At 33.7% G+C, this 22687-nt stretch overlaps 2 protein-coding genes across 2 annotated transcripts; both read left to right on the top strand.

The window, feature by feature from the left end:
• Positions 1–2435: 2435 nt before the first annotated feature.
• LOC146953783 (65-kDa microtubule-associated protein 6-like) lies at positions 2436–7553 on the top strand. The gene is made up of 12 exons (XM_085711692.1): positions 2436–2892; positions 3718–3921; positions 4146–4418; positions 4539–4754; positions 4853–5008; positions 5088–5247; positions 5344–5495; positions 5581–5668; positions 5745–5818; positions 5918–5992; positions 6689–7061; positions 7157–7553. The coding sequence occupies exons 1-11, from the start codon at positions 2818–2820 to the stop codon at positions 7040–7042; spliced, it is 1827 nt and encodes a 608-aa protein (XP_085567818.1). The 5' UTR covers positions 2436–2817; the 3' UTR covers positions 7043–7061; positions 7157–7553.
• Positions 7554–9943: 2390 nt separating this feature from the next.
• On the top strand, positions 9944–21347 carry LOC146953782 (ARM repeat superfamily protein). The gene is made up of 17 exons (XM_085711680.1): positions 9944–10291; positions 11599–11797; positions 12494–12799; positions 13100–13189; positions 13962–14435; positions 14579–14686; positions 15161–15291; positions 15380–15509; positions 16771–17137; positions 17228–17722; positions 17845–18023; positions 18105–18263; positions 18597–18671; positions 19109–19226; positions 19856–20007; positions 20275–20490; positions 20603–21347. Exons 1-17 carry the CDS (start codon positions 10080–10082, stop codon positions 21245–21247), a joined length of 4056 nt encoding a protein of 1351 aa, XP_085567806.1. The 5' UTR covers positions 9944–10079; the 3' UTR covers positions 21248–21347.
• The last annotated feature ends 1340 nt before the right edge of the window (positions 21348–22687 follow it).

Raw genomic sequence — 22687 nt, 5'->3', positions numbered from 1 at the left:
ATGTGTTGGGAGTTGAACCCAGGATGCACCTTTCATTGGAAGGATATGTGGAAGATTCGCAGGGCGTGATATAGGGGAGGGCAACTGATTTGGGGAGTGTTGTGATTTGCTCCATAATGTTGTTTTGTAGGTTAATGAGATGGATAAATGGCAGTCGTCTATAGAACTGTCAAAATTATACACTATTAATGGAGTTTATCAATTATTAACAATTGTGGAACATTCTGATGCTTCAGCTATTTTGGAGATTATTTGGTATAAGCGCATACCTTAAAAGACTTTGTTTTATTTGGCATCTTTGTCGAAATCAGATTTCTACAAGAGTTAATTTATTTAGGCGAGACATTATTCATCAAGATGGCCAGTTTTGTGCAAGTGGATGTGATTTTCATGAAACAACACAACATTTGTTTTTGAGTTGTCCTCATTTTGACAAGCTCTAGTATTTGATTATTCAGTGGATTGACATCTCATGAGTTGAACTGTTGCTATTATTGGATCATTTTTACGAATTTGGTCAATTGGATGGCTCTTCAAAGTCTCTTCGCTCTGCGTTATATCTTAGTTGGTTCTCGTGTGTTTGGAAAGAAAGGAACAACTATATTTTTTCACAATGGGAAGGAACCTTTGCAGCGACTATTGGATAAACTTGAGTTCATTTTCTTTTGGTGGTTGAAGAATAAAAATATTACTTTTGTTTTTGACTATCTCAATTGATGACTTAATCCTTTTGTTTGTTTAAGTCATGCCATGTAATTATCTTTCTTTTTGTTTTTGTTTTAAAAAGTGATGCAATAGACTCTTAATCATTTTGGGTTCTTTTCAGATACATCTTGTGCTGATAGAATGTTCTTTTGGTAGTAATATATTTCATTTTGGTTTTTATAAAAAAAAATGCTTACACATACATCAAATCAAATAAAGTTTTGTAAAAAAAATCAAATTAAATAAAGCATTGCCACATTAATCAATAAATATAATAATTTATATGTTTTCAAACATATTAAATGTTGTGGTAAGATATCATTATCCGATAAATGTAACAACATATATCATTGATAAATATATCATTTTTTATAGATAGACAAAACGGCAAAACTATTATAAACTTACACACGCAACTGAAGGTGTCGGGGGTGGAGCTCCCGTCATGACGTCCGACCTAACAATATTTGTAAAATATATATCTGTATAATATATTTAACCATAACTTTATCTTTAAAACCCTTAATATATTATTTTTCTAATGTTGTTATGTCCAGTCTTACCTCACATCCAACACAACATCTCCATCTTCAGCCGCTTATCTTATTATCGTATTAATTCTTCTGCGTCCAATATTTCGTTTCATACAACATCGTTGATCTCACTGTTCTTTGATAATTTTTTCTGCTACTTGATCGATACTTTTGTATCACATAAAACACATGATACTCTTCTCTATTTCAATCATCCATCTTAATACACTAATCAAAAGATATAAAAGAACAAGGTCTTGCTAACATGCCCCAAGGGCACTTGTTAATGATATAAAAAAGGAAATAATTTACAACTTTAATGCACAAAAAATTGCTTTTCAAAGATCCAATGTGTTGAATACACAATTTTTAAGTTAAAATTTATATTTTAGACTCATTAACAAGTGCCCTTAGAACATTTGCTAGCATTTTCCAAAATAATATATTTAAAATAAACTTATATTTAAGGATCCTTTTATTTATTCAATATTTTTTTAATGTAGGTTAAATGAAAGGAACTTATTTTTTTTTTCTTTTGAGAGACCAAAAGAGTTATTTTTTTTTATAAATAGAATAAAGTTTAGGTGAATTGGACTCTAGAGACTCATTACAATTAAAATATACCTCAAGCTTAAAAAATGTTTATTACACATATATTTATAGACAAGCTACTAGAGAAGTTTTTATATTTTTGTCAATTTTCTTCTTCTTGGTGTTAGCAACAAAAGTTAAACCTACAACCATGCGGATGAGTTAATTCCATGTTGGTCGATATTTAGGAAAAACAAAAGTTTAATTATATTAAGAAGAAAATATGATTTTATATTAAGAAAGAGGTAATAAAATAAGAGAAGCCACGTTATTGTTTACTATACCCACTACAAATCATTGGCAAATGTGTACGTACACACACAGCTATACACACTCACACTCATACACTATACATAATAGATAATACAATTACAGATCCATTTCAATACAATACTTTGCCTCTTTACCTGCTCCTACATTGCTCTTTACACATTCATTTTTGCACATTTTAGCATCATCTTAACAACCACCAACCAAACCCTAAAAATACCATTATCTTTTTCTTTGCATCTTTGCTTTTACACAAACCCTTCCTTTTTCTTTTTTCATTTTTTTTTTCATTTTCCAACTATACATTATACACCAAAGCTCCAACAAATAATAATCATGGCAATCATTTTCTCTCTCTAACAGAAAAAAAAAAAAACCTTTTCATTTTTCTCTCTCCTAAAAACAAACAAATCCTGTTCCTTCTTAACTCTTCTTCTCTTAACAGATCCTGTTACTTTCTTTTTCTGAAACAATTTCTTCAAGAAAAAAAGAGAGTGACCCTTTAACCAAAGCTTTCACCTTTAGATCTGTTAATGTTTGTTTTGTTTCAAAACAATGGAAACAATTCATGTTTCTTTGTTTTTCACATGAAAGTTTCTTGCTTTCTTGTTTAACTCTTAAAAGGGTTTGTTCTTGTTTTCTTGAATTGTTAATTTTTGAGGTTTTATCACTAGTAGTGAGTGTAGAGTGTGAAAAAGGGTCACAGATTCTGTGAATAATGTTGGCCATTGGAAGTCCTATCACTAGTATCCATATAAGCACTACTTGCACTTCTTTGCTCAAAGAACTTGAGGTTTTTCTCTTTCTTTTTGCAGAATTCTACTTTGTTTAGATAACTTTTGTGTTTTTTTCAAAATGATGAGGTTTTGTTTTTTGTTTATATGATAATTTGTTAATGAATTGTTGTTGTTGTTGTTGTTGATGATGATGAATAGTGTGGTTTTTGTTAATGATTTGTTTATGATACTAACTATTTCTTCTTCTTATTTTGTGTTATTCTCTAACCAATGATGTTTTGTTTCTTCTCAGGTCAACTTTTTGTCTGTTTTACTGTTTAAAAGAGAAAGCACTTATGGTTATAGGGTCTCTGTAGGTTATTTTATTGTAAGGGAGAAAGGGGATTTGTCTTTCTTTGTTCATGAGATTACCTGAGTTGAAAAAGTCATTTTTTTTAAGCTTTTTGCTTTTCTTTAATTTTTTCTTGTTTTTATTGTAAATTTTCATGTTGTTGATTTTTAGAAAATGAGCTAGTTCAAAATTGAAATTAATTTCACTATATTGGTTTTGTTAACAAATTTTGGAAGTTACCAATTCAGTTAATATGGGATTTTAGTATGATTTGGTCTTTGATAATAACTTTATATTGCTGTTTTTCTTTTTCTTAATTCCTATTGTTTTTGCCAAATAGGATTGACTCTGCATATAGAATGAGTCTCTTGATTGGTTGAAGAAAGTTTTACTACCATTGTTAAAGTTCTTTACCATATTATTGATTTGCTTTTTTGTGTTTTGATCAGAAGAGAAAATCATGATAAAGTGATGGTAGAAAAAGAATTGTCTTTTAGTTTTTACTTCAATTTTTTTTACCTATAGTTGACAAATCTTATTTTGTGTGCAGCAAATATGGAACGATATTGGAGAGAGCGAGAAGGACAAAGACCGTATGTTGATGGAGCTGGAGAGAGAATGTTTAGATGTTTATAGGAGAAAGGTTGACGAGGCTGCCAACATCAAAGCACGCTTTCATCAATCCCTTGCAGCCAAGGAAGCTGAGATTGCAACACTAATAGCTGCACTCGGGGAACATGATATGAGCTCTCCGGTAAATACATAAATAACTTGCTTGTGTTCAGTATTAAAAGATCAATTTTATGCATGGTGGCGTATCAGTAATTGCTTCCTCTATAATTTTGCTCATTTTGCAATTGATAACATTGTTATTGTTTATTCAATCGACCTATTTTGAGAAGGGAACACCATGAAAGCTTTTTGATGTATTAATATACTTGAGGCTTTCTGATCGATTTGTATGTGGAATTTATATAGATTAAGATGGAAAAGAGATCTGCATCGCTGAAAGAGAAGCTTGCATCTGTCACACCATTGGTCGAAGAATTGAAGAAGAAAAAAGAAGAAAGGTTGAAACAGTTGGCAGATATTAAAACTCAAATAGAAAAGATAAGCGGTGAGATTTGTGGAATCCATCCTGTCAATGATGATGTGAGTGTCAGCAGCACAGATGGTGTAGACGAACAAGACTTGTCACTTAGAAGACTTAATGAATATCAAACGCATCTTCGTAGTCTTCAAAAGGAAAAGGTTTGTATTATGCTTACGAGTAAATAAACGCTCTTCGATGGTGTTTGTGGTCGATTCATATTAAGTTTCTTTCTTTTATAACTCATTTGTGCATTTTCTGTGCTTGTTTTTTTCTTCCAGTCGGACCGACTTCAGAAAGTCTTGCAATGTGTGAACGAGGTGCATTCTCTCTGTGGTGTTCTTGGATTGGATTTCGGCCAAACGGTAGATGATGTACATCCAAGTTTGCATGGGACTCAGGTGGAACAATCGACTAATATTAGCAATAGCACATTGGAAGGTCTTGAGAAGACCATTCTGAAGTTAAAAGCAGAAAGGAAATCTAGAGTACAGAAGGTGTTTTATAATCACAACCCTTAAGTTCTAGTCTTATTATTTGTTATAATTTTCCTCTCTTTAGCCTAATATTTTAATTGTACTTTTTAAAAATGCAGTTGAAGGATGTTGTCGCTAACCTATTCGAACTTTGGAATTTGATGGACACTTCAAAAGAAGAGAGGAACTCTTTTCTGAGGAATACTTCTATTGTCACAACTTCAGAATCAGAAATCACCGAAAGAGGCGCTCTTTCACCAGAGATAATAGAGAAGGTTTAAATTCTTCTTTCAATTCCATCATCATTTTTTCCTTTCATATATTTTCCATGTTTGCTGAAATGTGCTTTTGCAGGCTTCGGCAGAAGTGGAAAGACTTGCTAAACTAAAAGCGAGTAGAATGAAAGAACTCGTATTTAAGAAGAGGTCGGAGTTAGAGGAAATATGTAGATTGACTCATATTGAACCTGATACAAGTACTGCCCCTGAGAAAGCTAGTGCATTAATAGATTCTGGTATGTTCCCTGTTGCATTAACATGAATTTGTTTTCTTCTTCTTCACATTAACATAGAAAAACCTGATACTATCGAATCCTCTGTTTTTGATGCAGGCTTGGTTGATCCTTGTGAACTATTAGCTAACATTGAAGCACAAATAGTAAAGGCAAAAGATGAAGCTTTGAGTAGAAGAGAAGTAACAGATAGGATTGATAAGTGGCTATTTGCTTGTGAAGAGGAAAATTGGCTCGACGAATATAGCCAAGTAAGTCTGTAATTCTCTCTTGTATACTTTCATAGTGCACGTCGATTATTTAGCTTGTTCTCTGACCTGATACGGCGAATTTCAGGATAACACTCGGTACAGTGCTGGGCGAGGTGCTCACATTAATCTGAAACGTGCAGAACGAGCAAGAGTAACTATAACCAAAATTCCAGGTATTGCTGTCATAAAGGCCTATTTGTTGTTGAAAGTTCCACGTGGACCTATAATGACAGTGTGTTCTCTTTCCAGCAATGGTTGACAATCTTATAAGCAAAACACTAGCATGGGAAGATGAAAAGAAGACTTGTTTTCTATACGATGGGGTAAGCTTCAAAGTGGTCCATAGTTATTTCTGGTTTTCACCGTCTTCGCAGAGTTATTTTTAGCAGAAAGTTTAATTTGATTGTCAATGTCATATGTAGGTACGTTTGGTGGAATTATTGGATGATTACAAACTGACCAGGCAACAGAGAGAAGAAGAGAAGAGACGACAGAGGGTAAATTTACCTTTTTGCCCATATTTTCCTATGATCATCCGTTGTTTGTCCTCAAATTGATCTTATGTACTATTTTACTCCCTTTGGTCTGACATAGAAGAAATATTTTGGTCCTGTTTGTAAGAAAAAATCACAAATTTAAAGCACCATTAATTACTAAAATTAAATTCTTTTTGTACCCTTAATTTATTACCTGTGTAAGTTGGTGTAGAACATTTAATGTGATGGCTATATTTGAAATAACAATTCTTTCAAAATCATAAAATCAATTACTTTTTTTTTTTTTGAAGGAATAAAACTAATTACTTAACCTTGGTCAAAAGAGAGAAGATAAAAGATATAAAAATAATTATGTAGTATATTCTTTCAAAAAAATAAAAATAAAAATTATGTATTGATCTAAATTAAATACTACTCCCTCCGTCCCGGTTTAATTGACCTACTTTGGTTTTTCACACAGATTAAGAAAAGTGTATAAATAAAGGGGAAAGTGGAATATATTGTATTGGGAATGATAAAAGTAGTATTATTTAGTGTTATATTGTATTGGGAATGATGAAAGTTGTATTGAAAATTGAAATGAGTCAGTTATTTTGGGACACTTTTTTTTAGAAAATAGGTCAGTTATTCCGGGACGGAGGGAGTACTAACTACTGTAAATAACCCACTTCTGGTTTTCTGTTTTTGATCTCAAAGGACCAAAAGAAGATGCAAGATCTACTCCTAAATCAAAAGGAAGCCATATATGGGTCTAAACCTAGTCCAAAAAAAACTAACAGCTTTAGAAAGACAAACGGTTATCGTGCAAATGGCAACAGCGTCGGCTATGGCAACGGCAATGGATCTATGCCTCCTACACCTCGACGGAACTCAATGAGCGGTACAACATCTGAACTACACACACCACGCTCCTACTCTGGTCGTCATAACGGATACTTCAGCGAAATGAGAAGATTGTCCACTGCACCTCTCAACTTTGTGGCTATACCTAAGGAAGATACAATGTCGTATAGTTGCAGTTCCGAACCCGAGTCCCCTCCCCAAGTTTAAGTTCAAAAAACCAAAAATGGTAGGTTGTATTTCCAATTTTCATTTGTTAAATATATATAGTTCTTTAGTCAAAAGGGTCATGTTTATAATCTGATAATGACTCTACTTGTGCAGGAATAGACTAAGATTTTCCTGTAAACATTGTTAAAACCAGAGCAAACCTTGTGAATAGTATGTTGCTTGTAATAAGCTGAGATATATACATGGACAGTGAGACTGAGTGGGATAGCTGACATTTGAGGACAGGAAATTAGCTTTGGGAAGTGTTGATACAGGTAGGGACAGTTAAGGAGACAGTGAAGATTATAGTGTTTGACTATATGTGTGTGTTGTGGGTTTTGTTTGTTTTTCTGTGTCTCAGCTGTATATATATATGATATGATATGATATGATATGATTTTCAGCTGTAGTAACAACTAAGAAGATTATTTTGATCCATAATTGTAGGAAGTTAAGTTCGTACTCATTGTTTTGATGTATGTGTATTTATAACACGGTATTTCTGATTGAAGTTGTGTCTAGTGTTCAATATATATTAGCGTTCGATGCCAACACGACACTGACACTTGGTTACATTCAAGTACCATTTTTTCTTTGTTTCAAAAATTATGTGTTGGTGATGTGGTGATTAGAGCTGGCTGAATGATTAAACACGGCAACCTTGCATTAGTGAGGTTTTATAAGAGTTGAATATGGATTATTATTGTGGTCTCTGTAGGACAATGATTAATTAGGGAGGCTGGCCTCGTTGGTTGCATGGTCTTGTCAGCTTTGTGTCATTGGATACTAATGGTCTGGAGGGCAATCATGAAATAGTTGAATTGTAGGACTCAAACATGGATATGAACATTTTGTACGACTGGTTGATCAATTAAATGATGCATAGTACTACTATTGAGAAAAATAGAATAAGTCATAATAATTAGTTAATAATTTTTCTATTTTTGTGTGTCTGTGTAATTGCATTTCTATTAAAATTGTTCGGTAATTAGATTGAACTTTATCGAAATACTCTAGAAAGTTTTTGGAGTATGGTTGACAAGATAATAAAAACTTAGGATTATTGATATAACATATAAGTAGTCCCTCGTGCAAAAGTGTTGTAACAAAACTATGGGGCAGTCTATTAGTTTCTTTCTGAGAGATTAAAAAGTCGAAACTTAAATGATTTAACCCTTTTATAATCACTAATATTAGCAATAGGGTCAATTTTATGGTATCATGCACAAATTAGTTTTCATCATTAGATCAATAAATCTTACCATTAAATTAAATGAAATGTAATGTGACCTTATGATTCAATGGTAAGACACTTGTGTACGATGCAAGACTATTTTGTATATTTGACGTAGCTTAAAAATAGTTGACAAGATAGGGTCAATTAGTTTCTATTAGTTTCACTATGTATTTAACCATCTAAGTATAGTTGACAAGATAATAGAAACTTGAGGATTGTCGATATAACAAAACTATGAGTCACTCTATTAGTTTCTTTCTAATAGAATAAAAAAGTCCAAACTAAAATGATTTAACCCTTTTATAATCACTATTATCAATAATAGGGTCAATTTTATGGTGCACAAGCGAGACAAGTTTTGTATCATGTACAAGTTACTTTTTACCGTTGAATCAATAAATCTTACAATTAAATTAAATGGAAAATGATGTGACTTTTTAATTCAATGGTAGGAAAGACACTTGTGTATGATGCAAGACCATTTTGCATATTAGACAAAGCTTAATGTATGTATGGTTTCACCGTTAGAGGGTCCATAATTGATTTTGAATGTGTAGAATTGATTATGACATGTTTGATTGCTGTTGAACAGTTCTGTCTTCAAAATTGATTGTACTTGAAGCAAAGAAGATTTGTAGTTTTTGATTCTATAATTGATTCACACAAATCACTTTTAAACAAAATCAATTCTATCAAAATCAATTTTTTCCACCCCACAACCAAACACATTATTAATAATCCAAATTAATTGTCAACTTTGAGGGCATATCTTAATATTCTGGCTCTCACAATGGTTACATATTGAGCAAAAAGTAAAGCATTACGATTATTACATTCTAACATACCCCATGATGATTCCATCTAGTCCTGTTTATCTCTGACACATTTGTTGCGCCATCTATTTGATTGGCAATGGACCATCAAATGTTAGGAACTCTTAATGCAATTGAAACACTTTCCACATGAAATGTACCAAACAAAGCTTTTAGCCCAGCACTTGCAAATTGCATACCACATCCCAATCACGTACGATCTAAAGTAACCGGTGATGGCTATACAATTTTTCTCTATATTCGTACCATCATAACAGTCTATCCTCATGAACCGATGTAAATTATACTAGTTTTAGCCACACTTCAATAAGTTTTAGTTTTTTTTCCCAAGTATTCTAGTGGCCAGAAACGCGATCACACGCTATTTTTTATTTTTTTTACTTATTCCCACGTTTTTAAAATGAATAAGTGGGGTGTTCGACTGTCCAAGGTTCGAACCCCAATCTCCGCATATAATAAAACATTGTCTCTGCCAGCGGAGCTAGCTATGCTCGCAGGACAAAGTTTTAGTTACTTGTAAGCATTAAATATAATTTTGGTCATTTTAAATATATCGATTTTTATTTTTAGCATCTTTAAAAATTTTCTAAAATATATTTGTCGTGGATATTTATTGTGAAATTTTTTTTTGATGGACAAAAGGCGAGTATAGAGAGCAGGTGAGGTGTGTCAAATAGAAAATTTCTAAATTTTTTCTAAATACGAACTGCCTTATTATACATTCGGCCTATCTAAAAAATCAACACCGGTGTAGTAGCAAAACTGGGGAGGTTCGAAAAGCAACAACACATTGAGGGTTTAGTACTCCACCCAGGTTCTGGTGAAGCATTAGAATATTCCAAGCAATTCTACAGCTCTAACACGAGAATCCATTTCTTCAACTTAAACCTCCAAACGCGCTTCTTTTTACCGAAATAACTTCTTCTAAACGCGCGTTCTAAAATCTAAAACCTCAATAATCGAAGTTATGGAGGAAGTTGCAGAAGGAATAGAAACTGATGAACTCAGAAGCATTACTTTCCAACGCTTAAAATCACACACGTTGAATCTTCTTCAACTTTTGCAAAACCCTCAGAATCAGAATAATCAGAATCAAAAGCATTTTTCTGTTACTGTTATCCCTCAATTCCTTCATTTTCTTCACAGTTCTTCACCTCAGAGTTTACAACCTTTCTTCGAGTAAGCTCTCTTTTCTATTCACCATTTCTTTGTTTGATAAGGATCAAAATATAGTTAGGTCTGTTTGGATTAACTGATTTGAGCTTATATACTGACACACACTTGGAGACTGTTTTTTGAGAGTTTAGGGAAACAACTTATAAGTTATATGATGATTTCACTCTACGAAGCACGGATACAGACACGACACGAACACTGACACGCCCACACCGCTGATAATTTGAGAAAATCACATAATTTAGTGTAATTATATGTCTCGGTGTCGGACACGACGGGACACGCCTAATCTGGGAGTGTCCGTGCATCATAATTTTCACTTTATTTCATCATTTGTTATAGAAATACCTGATACCTATGTACTTATATGATGATCGCTTTTTTATGAGCTTTGTAGCACCGACGCGACACCGACATATGTGATTGCATTGAATTATGTCATTTTCTCAAATTTTATCAGTGTCTGTGTCTATGCTTCATAGGCTATGAGCGCTTCATTTAGCTTTTTATCCAAATAAGGACTTAATCTTAACTTTTTGATGTAACTTGACTGAAAAGAAAGGCAATTGTAACATTTAGCATGTGTTTGTTTGGTTGAGCAGTGGGTAAATGGCAATGTGATTTTTAAAGTTCCAACGTGTAGTTTCTGGTACACCGTGTTTTTGGTGTTTTCCAAACACACTTACACTGCACTGTTATTAAGCTATAATTTTGGGATATGGGGCCTGTTTGGATTGGCATATTCAAGCTTATCTACTGTCATATGTTTTGTGAGACTGTTTGGGTGAACTTATGAAAACAAATTATGACACTTTTCGTAAGCTTTTTTCAGCTTAATTTCAAAGTCCTCCAAGATAGCATTTGGAAACAACTTATAGCATATACAAAAATAATTTAACTTTATTTTATCTCGTTCTTTAGAAATAGCTTTTGTAAACTTATACATAAGTGCTTATCATGATAAGCGCTTGTGCTATAAGCTGCAAATAACTTGTTTATCCAATCAGGGACTTAGATTTGGATTTTCTGCTGTAAAGAACTGCACATTCATTCAATCAATTAATTTACAGACAGATTAATCTTATACTTAACTTTTCTTGAAAATCAAACACTTGTGTGAAATCCTTTTGTGTAAATTCATTCACTACATGAATGTGTGGTTACATGACAGTAGGGAACTAGTTTTTCCCCTATCTACTGCATTGTGGGTTTGAATTTCATGATTTAAGTTCTGAGTTTTATAGCGTTGTTTATTTTTTCTTCGACGTGCACTTCTTTCTTATAATATGATGCTATTTTTCTTTTTTCAGCTATACTTTGTTTCCATTAGTTCTGCTTCTCGATGCAGCAATTCAGTGCAGATCTACTCAGAAGTTTGATTCTCAGGAAAATTATAACGTGTCTGATATTCCAAAAACACCATTTAAAGTGAGTGATAGTGTTGCTGAAGGTATAGTTCATTGTTTGGAGGAACTTCTGAAGAAGTGTTGTTTGAATTCTGTGAATCAGGTAGGATGATTGGTTTTTCCTTGATATTTGATCTAGGTTGTATTCAAATTATGGAATGTTACATTGGAATTTATTTACTTGCTTGTTGTTGTTCAATAAAATAAAACTGGCATGGTTAAGTGCGCAGAATGTGTAATAATAATATGAACTATAATGCATTCAACATTAGAAAAAAGTGGACCAAAAGAAATGAATGAAAAATAAATCTAGGGACCTTTGGAATTTGGAATACTGGCTTGAAAGTACAAAAAAAATTGTTTTGCTGAAGTGTTTTATTTTAACAATTTAAGCCAAAGAACCATTGCCTTATAACTCATCCATAGGTGTCAAAATAGAAAATACATGACTACTCTCAATATGTTCTAGTGTAAAGATACCTTGTGCAATATTATTTGAGGCAATTATACATAGTCAGCTCATGTTCATTTTGATTCCTTTTAATTTCATTTCACGGTATGTTATTGTTTTAACTCATCCATCATATATGCTCTTTAATACATCGGACTGTATGCTTATTTGCATACAGTGATGTAAGCTTGCATACCCCTCAATAATTGGCATCACAATGAAATCATACGTAGAGGAAGGTTCTAAAACATATAGTATATACCTTGGTTTTGTCAGCACAACTGCTATGGAGTACCCCTCATAAGTCATGAACAAATGTTTAAAATCAATTTTGTTGTTCTTTAACAGATGGTTGTGATACTGAAGAAGTTAACATATGGGGCTTTGCTGTCACCGTCCGAGGCTTCAGAGGAGTTTCGTGGAGGAATTCTGTTGTGTTTCAGGGCACTACTTTTGAATTTAAATTCTTGTTCTGATGCGTCATGCTCATGTAAACAAATTCCTGGTTTACCTGCACTTTCGGATAATGTTTATAATCATAGACTTCATAAGAATTTGAAGAATGATTCAAAACCAGAAGAATGTTTACTTGCATTTCTCCGGTCCCAAACTGCGTCAGCTGCTGTAGGACACTGGATATCACTTCTTCTCAAAGTATGTGAATTATATCGTTGTTGAGTTTTAACGGAGAAATTCATCATTTTGTTTGGTGGAGTGGGGGTACATAATTAAGTTCTTTTAGTAACTGTTTCTGATCACATTTTATAATAAAATAACCAAGATTCATTTGAAGAATAAATGACATTCTATTATAGAAGAAGGCAACTCCAAGTAATCAAGACAAAGACATAAATCTTTTTATTGGAAAGCACTTAAATGGATGTCTGCCTTTCTTGTTATCAAAATTTGGTTATGTCATTTCATAAGTTTGTAATACCCATTTCTTACAAAAAGGCTGCAGATACAGAGGCTGCAAGGGGACAAAGAGGTTCTGCAAGAATTAGAATTGAAGCCTTCAAAACTCTGAGAGTGCTGGTTGCTAAGGTAATGTAATAAATTAGTAGCAGTTGTTTATTTCTTTTTTAAGAGAAGGATTCTAGAGCTGAATTGTTTATATGCAAATAGAAATGAGGGAAGATATCCCTAGAAAAGACAGTAAAAATGTTAAAAAATGCAATATGTTTCTCTCTGCTATAAAGCTTTCTGCTCTCCTTGCAAATTTGATAGGGATACCAATAGAGAAACCATGGTAAGGGGACCAAAGAGAAGTTATAAAAAATTTACCATCCCATTACAACAATAAAGATGATGAAGCACTCTTGAAAATTTGAGCATCCTACACGGGAAATATATAAATACCTGAACAAACAAGATTCCCTCAAAAACCAATACCTCTTTTCTCTCTGTGAAATCCTTCGAAGTAATTCTCTTTCATGTTTAAAGCACCACATAAAAACATTCCTGTGTAGAGTGTTTCATGTGATCTTTGAACCACTAGTATGTGTCATCTGTTTGAATCCTGTTGAAAACTATTCTGCAAACTAAAGGAATAAAAGGGAAAGAAAAAACCATTGATTGTTGTATTAGAAAATAGTTGTTTTGTTGTCTACAGTTATTAGGAATAACCACTCACATCATTCTTGTTGTGTAAGAAACTTTTTCCTTTATGAAATATTTGGAAATATTATTTGTAGATACTCATAATCTTTTGGCTTTTTTTGTGTTAAAAATTTTGCCCCAACAATATTCTCTTTCATTTATGAATTCATTCATAAAAGAGATTGATTGATTTGATTGTGCTGGCTTACTTTTGCAGGTTGGTTCTGCAGATGCATTGGCCTTTTTTTTACCCGGCATTGTTAGTAACTTATCTAAAGTCTTGCATGGTGCAAAAACAATGACAAGTGGGGCTGCCGGAAGCATGGAAGCTATTGACCTAGCAATTAGAGGTTTGGCAGAGTTCCTTATGATAGTCCTCCGGGATGATGCTAATGCATCTGTCCTGGATATGGAAGTATCTACCAGCTCTGATCCAAACGAGTGTAAATCTAGTCTTTCTCTTCTGGAGGAGCTTCGTCACTTGCAAGTTAAAGATTCTGTTAAAACAAAAGTTGTTGAAGATAGAAGTATTGAGTCAGATAAGATATCCTGTTCCGAAACTCAACTCCAAGAAATGGGAAGCACTGTTCCTTCCGAAGAAACCTTGTCTTTGCATGTGACCCGAACAAAAGATTGGATCCAGAAGACATTGGCACATGTAAATAAGCTGCTGAGTGCAACTTTTCCACATGTACGTTCTTATTGATGGTTAATTACATTATTTTCCTTGGATATTTTTCAGCCTTCAGAGTGCTTTATACCCTCATTACTAAGTGTTTATTTTAATACTTCAACGTAATGATTTATGTGATCAGTGAAACCATTGAATTTCAGATCTGTATTCACTCTTCACAAAGAGTAAGAAAGGGACTTGTTGATGCCATTAAAGGACTCTTATTGGAGTGCTTCTACACACTGGGGGACAGTAGACTGATGCTTCTGGTGAGCTCTGAACTGGTTAACCAGAAATAATGTTTGCTAGGTTTGTGCTATGGCATGTTTTACTTTGGCTGTCTGGTTGACATATTATAAAGAAATATTGCTTATATGTGCCATAGCTTAGTTTAAACTAGTGTCCTTTGCAATCACTTAATTCTAGGTTTGATATAAGGCTCAGTTAGTGAAGGTACAGGGTTACCTATATATAGCTGATGTCTCATTGTGTCTGTAACAACTCATTACTTACTACCAATACATGAATCAGGTTCAATTCTATTGCAATGATTTTCTCTCTTATCTCATGAAGTACTATATTTTTTTTTTCTTCCCTTTCTACGCTAAGACACTTCATTGTCTTTTTACTGGTGTTCCGTTTTATTTTATCTAATATTAGTTTGTAGAGTATATCTATCCTCTGTCATGCAATCTTCACTCGTAATTTGCTTTTTATTTTAATTCTTTTTGGTAATGATTCAGGAATGCTCAAGTGCTTTGGCTGTCGATGAATCTGATGACGTGTCTTCAACTGCACAAGATTGTCTTGAGTGTTTGTTTTCTCAGAGTTGGAAGTCTCGTATAGAACACGATGCTGCTGAGATATTTATCAGGTTCATATTTTTGTGACAAATTACACACTGCAGATGGTTGCCCACTATCTATGTACTTGATCATAATTGTTACCACTTTCAAATTCAGGCACCTGGAAAAGCTTCCCAAAGTGGTGCTTAGCAATGACGAGCCACTTGCTGTGTTACATGCTCAACAATTACTAACGATAATATTTTATTCTGGTCCTCGTCTATTGGTGGATCATCTTCAGTCACCTGTATGTGCTTCTATAATAATATCTTATGTTTTTACTATGAGTGTGTGTGTGTGTGTGTGTGTGTATCCTTAAATATGTATATCTTTCTACGGATTATGTGGTGCAAATTGGTATATATAGTAAGTTGAAATTGAAAGAGGTTATTATGCGTAATTGCATGTTATCACCTCTTGTAACAAACTTTGCATTAATCAAAGATTCAGTAGAATACTCTAGAATTCAATACATGTCAATGATAACACATCTTTATTATGTGGAGATTGGACAAACATAATGTTATTGTTGACATATCAAGAGAATGTCTCATATATCACTTTTACGAGAGGTTTCCTAATATCATTATATTTCAAGATTTGTTCCCTTATTTGATTAGGGTTAGAATTTTGATATTTGTATAAAGAGGGATTAAAGATGGTTTAGACACATGGTATAAAGAGGGGTTGAATCCACTCTTCTCTTCTCTGTGTGTGTGTGTGTGTGTGTGTGTGTGTGTGTGTGTGTTCATTCAGTAAAGCTTCTACAGTATCTAAATGTACATGCATGAGATACTTCATACTCATCACCAAGGTTCTGAAAATCGAACCGGACAATTCAACTAAATGCTGTCCTATTGTTTGGTCCTAACAGACTCTTATAATGCTTACATTCTATATGATTTTTGTGTGACTTCGAATCTTATTTGTCATGATTTGTAACAATCAAAAGTAATATTTAATTTTAATATTGTAAAAATATAAATATTTTATTATTTTCATGCTGAATATCAATATATTATATTAAAAATCTGTTACCGAAAAATTTATATTAATAGTTTTTTTGAAAACTTGGTATCCGGCCCAAGGATCGACTATTCCGGGGGACCAATCCCACTGTCCACTAGTGGGGCCCATTCAAAGCCAGAGCAAAGCTCTGTATGGATTAGCCCACAAAAGTTGGCATCGGGAGGATTCGAACTTGAGAGGAGCACGCTCCAAGGTCCAAAGTCTACAACCATAGGCCAAACCACGTGGGTTAAATTTATATTAATTAATATCATTATTTAAGCTATACCCTCCTCAACTACAATTTGACCACCATTAAACCATTAAGCCTTAAACCGGTACTTTCATCAGTTCAACGACTGGTCCATTTTTCTGAACCTTGCTCATCACATTCTAAACAGAGGGTATATATAATATGTCTCTCTATGTTTATGTTTTCGCGAAACCTTGTCCTATTTTTTTGTTCATTGACATCAATTCTTATGCTTGAAAACAACTAGTTAGGAGTGGCTAAGTTCCTGGATGTGTTTGCCGCATGCCTAAGCCACAATTCAGTGTTCTCTGGTTCTCTTGGCAAAATCACTTTGGCAAGTCAATCATCAACCGTTGGATACCTTCCCTCCATCGCTGAGTTGAAATCTGGATCTAATTTCTTCAGTCGTGGCCTTCCTCTTTTAAACTCCGGTGTCTGTGAAAACCCTAAGAGCGGCCTAATTGACAAAAAATATGTTCAAGAACCTGTCAAAGCTGCACAAAAGAAATATGAGCTTCCTCGCATGCCCCCTTGGTTCAGTTATGTTGGCAGTCATAAGTTATACCAGCCTCTTGCGAGGATTCTCCGACTTGTTGGTTTATGTATATTGGCAGGTGATTTCAAATTAAATGTTATTCTGCTCATGGTTCTCGTAGTGTTTATCTTTAACCTGAAATAACTTTTGTTAACTTTGTCGTTGCTAGATCAAAGAGGTGAAGGGCTTCTGTCACATTTGGCGGAGACCCTTCTTGGTTACTTCCGCAAATTGATTACTGAGCTCCGTTTAAAAGAATACAACAAAGAAAGCTGGCAGTCATGGTACAGCAGGACTGGTTCTGGACAGTTATTGCGGCAAGCAAGCACAGCTGCATGTATGATAAATGAGATAATATTTGGTCTATCAGATCAAGCAATTAATGATTTTGCTAGAATATTTCATAGGTCTTCTATAAGCAAAGGAGTTCTGGTTCAGTCTAACAAACTTGATTGTGCTGTTCATGAATCTTTATGGACGATTCCAAAGGATACTGATGTAAAGAGTTATTTAGTTGATTGCATCGGTGGGATCTTACACGAGTATTTATCTGCTGAGGTGTGGAGTGTTCCTGTTGATCGCAAAGTTGCTGACTTGCAGCTTAATGTTTCAGTTGAAGATATTAGTTTATACTTTTTCCAAGACGCTGCAATGCTACATGAGGAAAGATACTGTTTGCATAAGCTGACATTGCTGTTTATTCTCTTCTACAATTTGATCTTTTCATATTTATCTCTAAATCAAGTTCATATAACATTGACAATGGCTTCTTTCTAATGAAACAGGTTATCATTGATGGAGTAGGAATCTTTAATCTGTGCCTTGGAACAGATTTTATTTCAAGTGGATTTCTTCATTCTTCTCTTTATTTTTTATTGGAGAATCTCAGTTCTTCAAATTACCAAGTTAGAAATGCCGCAGATTCTGTCTTGCAGATACTTTCCACCACATCAGCCTATGAAACGGTTAGTTTGTTAGTCATAATGATTCATTTCCTAACTTTTCTTGCACAACTATTGACTTATACAGCGTATGCATTTATCTAGGTTGGACAGTTAGTTTTGGAAAATGCAGACTATGTGGTTGATTCAATATGTCGACAATTACGCCATTTGGATGTCAATTATCATGTGCCAAATGTGCTAGCATCTACTCTTTCGTACATTGGAGTGGCTCATAAGATATTGCCCCTGCTGGAGGAACCGGTATGACCATGTCTTTTTAAATTTTTACACTTTACACTGCTTTAAGGCAAATAGCATAGCATCCTGATCTTTTAATGACCTTTTTAGTAGTTTGTGATGTATGTCTCAAGTTTCTGACGATTTCTCTCTTTCGAATACCAAAGAAAGGTTGATTCTAATAATGCTCAATTGCTATTTGGAATTGTCTATTTAGCATTTACTTTTGTATTTGTTTGGTCATTCGCTAAACTCTATCACCTTCAATTAAAAAGTCCCGTGTATATATGCAATGAATAGAATTACCTTCCAGCATGTTTAAGCTTTATTGTGATCTAATGATGTGGTATTGAACAGATGCGCCGTGTGTCAATTGAACTCGAAATATTGGGTAGACATCAGCATCCTGATTTAACTATACCATTCTTAAAGGTTTGTTGCCAGCTACCCTCTTTCCCCTTCCTTCTCTTTCTGTACGTTTATGCATGTATTTTCATCTAAAGATGTGCTCTCAATTCCTTGTTTAGTGAATTTTACTAGTATTTCACTAACATTAAGCCAGGCATGTAATTAGCCAAGCCCACTTATAGTATGATAAATAACCCTAATATTCTCACAACAACCTGCTCTGTCTCTCTATATTCTTGTTGGTGATATCATAATTAGCAAATTCTCTAATACTATCATTGAACCCAAATTTAACACAGCTGTAATACTTACTGATCTACCAGTTTCTTGCTTCAGAAACAGCTGTGGTTATTGTTTTTGCTATTTTTTCCTTTCTTAGATTGCTTCTTTGAATGACTTTAATATTGGAAAAATATATCGATTCATAATCAGTCAGTTGTCTGTAAATTGGTTGATTTTAGGCAGTAGAAGAAATTGTGAAGGCATCGAAACGTGAAGCTTGTCTATTGCCTCCTCAGGCAGAGTCATTTTCCACAGATGTCAGGTCTACAATCTCCAATGCAAAAGAAACAACAGAAGGTTCAGTATCATATCCGTCTTTTATATCATTAATTTTTGTATTTGTATTAGAAATTTGATAATGAAGTTTGCCGTGGAATACAAAATTCATCCCCTTCAATTTGTAGTAGTCTCTAGCATAGTTCACCTTTGTGACCCTTCAATTACACATGATCAGCTTACTTCCTTCATGGTTGCTTGCTAAACAAATGGTGCCTTTCATTTGAATGGGTACACCATGCAGCTCTTGATGCAAAAACACCATGCTTCCTATTTCAAAATGTCACTGAAAAGTTTGATAATAGTTTTATTTAGATTTGAGAGAGAGAATAATTTGCATCTGAATCTGAAATTCTATTCTAAAGTTTAGATGAATATAGACATATTTATAGACAAACCAAAGATTACTAAGCAAGCTTTATACTTGTAACAGAATATAAGAGTCCTAACATAGAGGAAGCTTACTAAGTGATCTTTACAATCAACTACCCTTCATTTATGTGGCATATTATCTTTTTGACCATGCTTATCATACAACACTACAATAGGACTTACATGACGTTTATGAACCTACCAGATTTTGTGATCCTTTATATCTTGTAGTTGTGGTGATTCCTTGATTCACACTGAATGAATTGTTTTGCTTGTAGATCAGTGGGAGGTCATTTTGTTCAAGTTAAATGATTCTAGAAGATATAGACGAACAGTTGGTTCTATTGCTGGTTCATGTATTACTGCTGCAATCCCTCTTTTAGCATCCTCCAAGCAAGAGATATGCTTGGCTTCCCTGGATATAATTGAGGTATACTTTGGTTAAAACTTTTTTACATTTCCAACATTGGAGCATGTCGTTTTTACACCTCCAACTGGTATTTGGAAAGTGCCGTTTTTACACCTCCAACTGGTGTTTGGAAAGTGCTTGTCATTACTGTTTTCTTTTATGAATATTAATTGATATCCAATATGTGAAATATATTTACTTTCTGTAAAAGTCTGACTATTCATCTAAGTTCAATTGAATAATTATTTTATTATTTCTTAATTGCTATTGGGATAATTCCTTGTTTAGAGTGGCGTATTGGCAATATCAAAAGTAGAAGCAGCTTTTAAAGGTGAAAGAGAAATCAAAGAAGCCATAGAAGAAGCTCTAGAATCACTTTCATTGTATCACCTGAAGGATACTTTGGATGCTGCTGAAGAAGGGGCTGATGAAAACAGACTACTTCCAGCAGCAAATAAAATATGGCCATTCCTGGTTACATGTATTCAGAACAGAAACCCAGTGGTGAGCAATCCCTCTTTGATGTTCATTTCTTGCTTTTAAGATCCAATTTTCAAATCTGTCTGGAGATTAAAAAACATTGCTTTAAAAAATGCTTATCGAATGTAATTAACAGGCTGTTCGGAGATGTTTGAATGTGATCAGCAATGTAGTGCAAATATGCGGTGGAGATTTCTTCACACGCCGCTTCCATACTGATGGAACACACTTCTGGAAACTTCTGACAACATCCCCATTTCGGAAACTGTCCAATTTCAAAGATGAGAAGACCCCTTTACAACTCCCTTACAGAAGCAGTTCTGTAAATTCTGAAGATTCATTGGCCGAGACTTCTTATCTGAAAGTTCAGATTGCAGTTCTTAACATGGTTGCAGATTTATGCAGTAATAAGAAGAGTTCCACAGCATTAGAACTTGTTTTGAAAAAGTTATGCGGCCTTGTTGTAGGGATAGCTTGTAGCAATGTTGGTGGACTTCGCGAAGCTTCTCTTAATGCCCTCAACGGACTTGCGTCTATTGATCCAGATCTTGTGTGGCTTCTCTTAGCTGATATCTACTACTCTGTAAAGAAGAAAGATGCTCTGCCTCCTCCGCCTAGACCAGATTTACCTGAGATCTCTAAAATCATTCCTCCTCCCTCATCTCCCAAAGAATATCTATATGTGCAGTATGGAGGACAGAGTTATGGTTTTGACATCGATTTCGTCTCTGTTGAGTTTGTTTTCACCAAGATTGATTCTCAATATCAAATGTATAGCTGAGATCTGTATTTTCATATATAAATTATATTAATTTTCTCTATCATGTTCAACTAATCAACTTCTATTTCCTCCTTGGGTACAAAGTCTTTCTTCAGGAGTATTTGATTCACCTTTGACTAATTTATATTGGATGAGGTTTTAAACAAAAATAACTTTTTCAAATTTGTTTTGGAATAAATTTAACCCATTTTTGCCCAACAAGAAATCCAAGTCAAGTGAGACTAAGTTCTTACTCAGATGAACTCTTTATCCTGGTTTCATGTATTAAGCAACGAGAGAGGAGGTAATTTTATCAACACTTACCCATTCAATTCACCTTCTGAATTGTTCCTCATCTAAAAGTAAAGAAAGTAAGACAAATTTTAAACCATTATTCTTATAGAAGTAACGAACTATCTAAAACACTTAACTGAGTCTCTAATATATTGATATGGATCAAATACGTGTCAAATGAGTTAGAACCGCTTAATCGCTTTGTTATGAAGTCATTTGATGGTTGTATTACACACATTAGTTAAAACAAGTCCCTTCGTTCTTTTTTAAGTGTCTCTTTTTTAAAAAAAAATTGTTTCTATTTAACCGTCACTTTTAAAGTTCAATGCAGCATTAAATATTGTTTTACCAATATAACATTTAGTTATTTATTGTGGAGAGAGAAATATAGGAAATAAGATATTCAATGGGTAAGGCTATTATAGTAAGAGTATAGATTATTGTATAAAAAGTGACAATTAAAAATGAACAGAGATAGTAATAATTAAGACTTTTTGTCCCTAAATATAAAAAACCTTTTACAAATTTTCACATGCATTAATGACTGATTTACAAAAATGCTAGTACTATTTAATGGGAAATGCTAACTTGCCCTTAGGTCACATGTTAAGAATTCCACTAATAGAAATTATGTATTGAAAATTGTGTTAATTTATTGCTCAAAATGTTTAATATTAATTCTTCTTCAATAAATTCTTACCATTAATGGAATGACATTAATGCTTAACATGTGCTCTAAGGGTACAAATTAGCATGACCCATATTCTAAAAGTGGAATGCTATTTGAACAGTTTTTTTTTGGGACAACCAAAATATACAAAGAAATATAGGCATTAACACAAAAATCAAATCGAGAGAGAGAGAGAGAGAGAGAGAGAGAGAGAGAGAGAGTAAAAACACAATAGAGAGAGAGAGAGTAAAAACACAATAGAGAGAGAGAGAGAGAGAGAGAGAGAGAGAGAGAGAGAGAGAGAGTAAAAACACAATATAAGTATGAGATAGAAAGTTGTCACAAAAGTTATCATAAAATGGTTGTTCAAATACCATTTCTCATTCTAAAATTATATTAGGCAGGATTTCCATAAAAATAGGTTAGGATTAACTATGTATAGATTTTGTTGATTTGATGTTGAAATCTTTGTTAACTCAACACTCTTGTTTTCTTCA

The sequence above is a fragment of the Medicago sativa genome, chromosome 1, assembly GCF_051527215.1.
Source record: "Medicago sativa cultivar Bolivia chromosome 1, Bolivia_mono, whole genome shotgun sequence".
In the NCBI taxonomy this organism is placed as follows: domain Eukaryota; kingdom Viridiplantae; phylum Streptophyta; class Magnoliopsida; order Fabales; family Fabaceae; genus Medicago; species Medicago sativa.
This window is presented reverse-complemented; position numbering and strand designations above follow the sequence as displayed.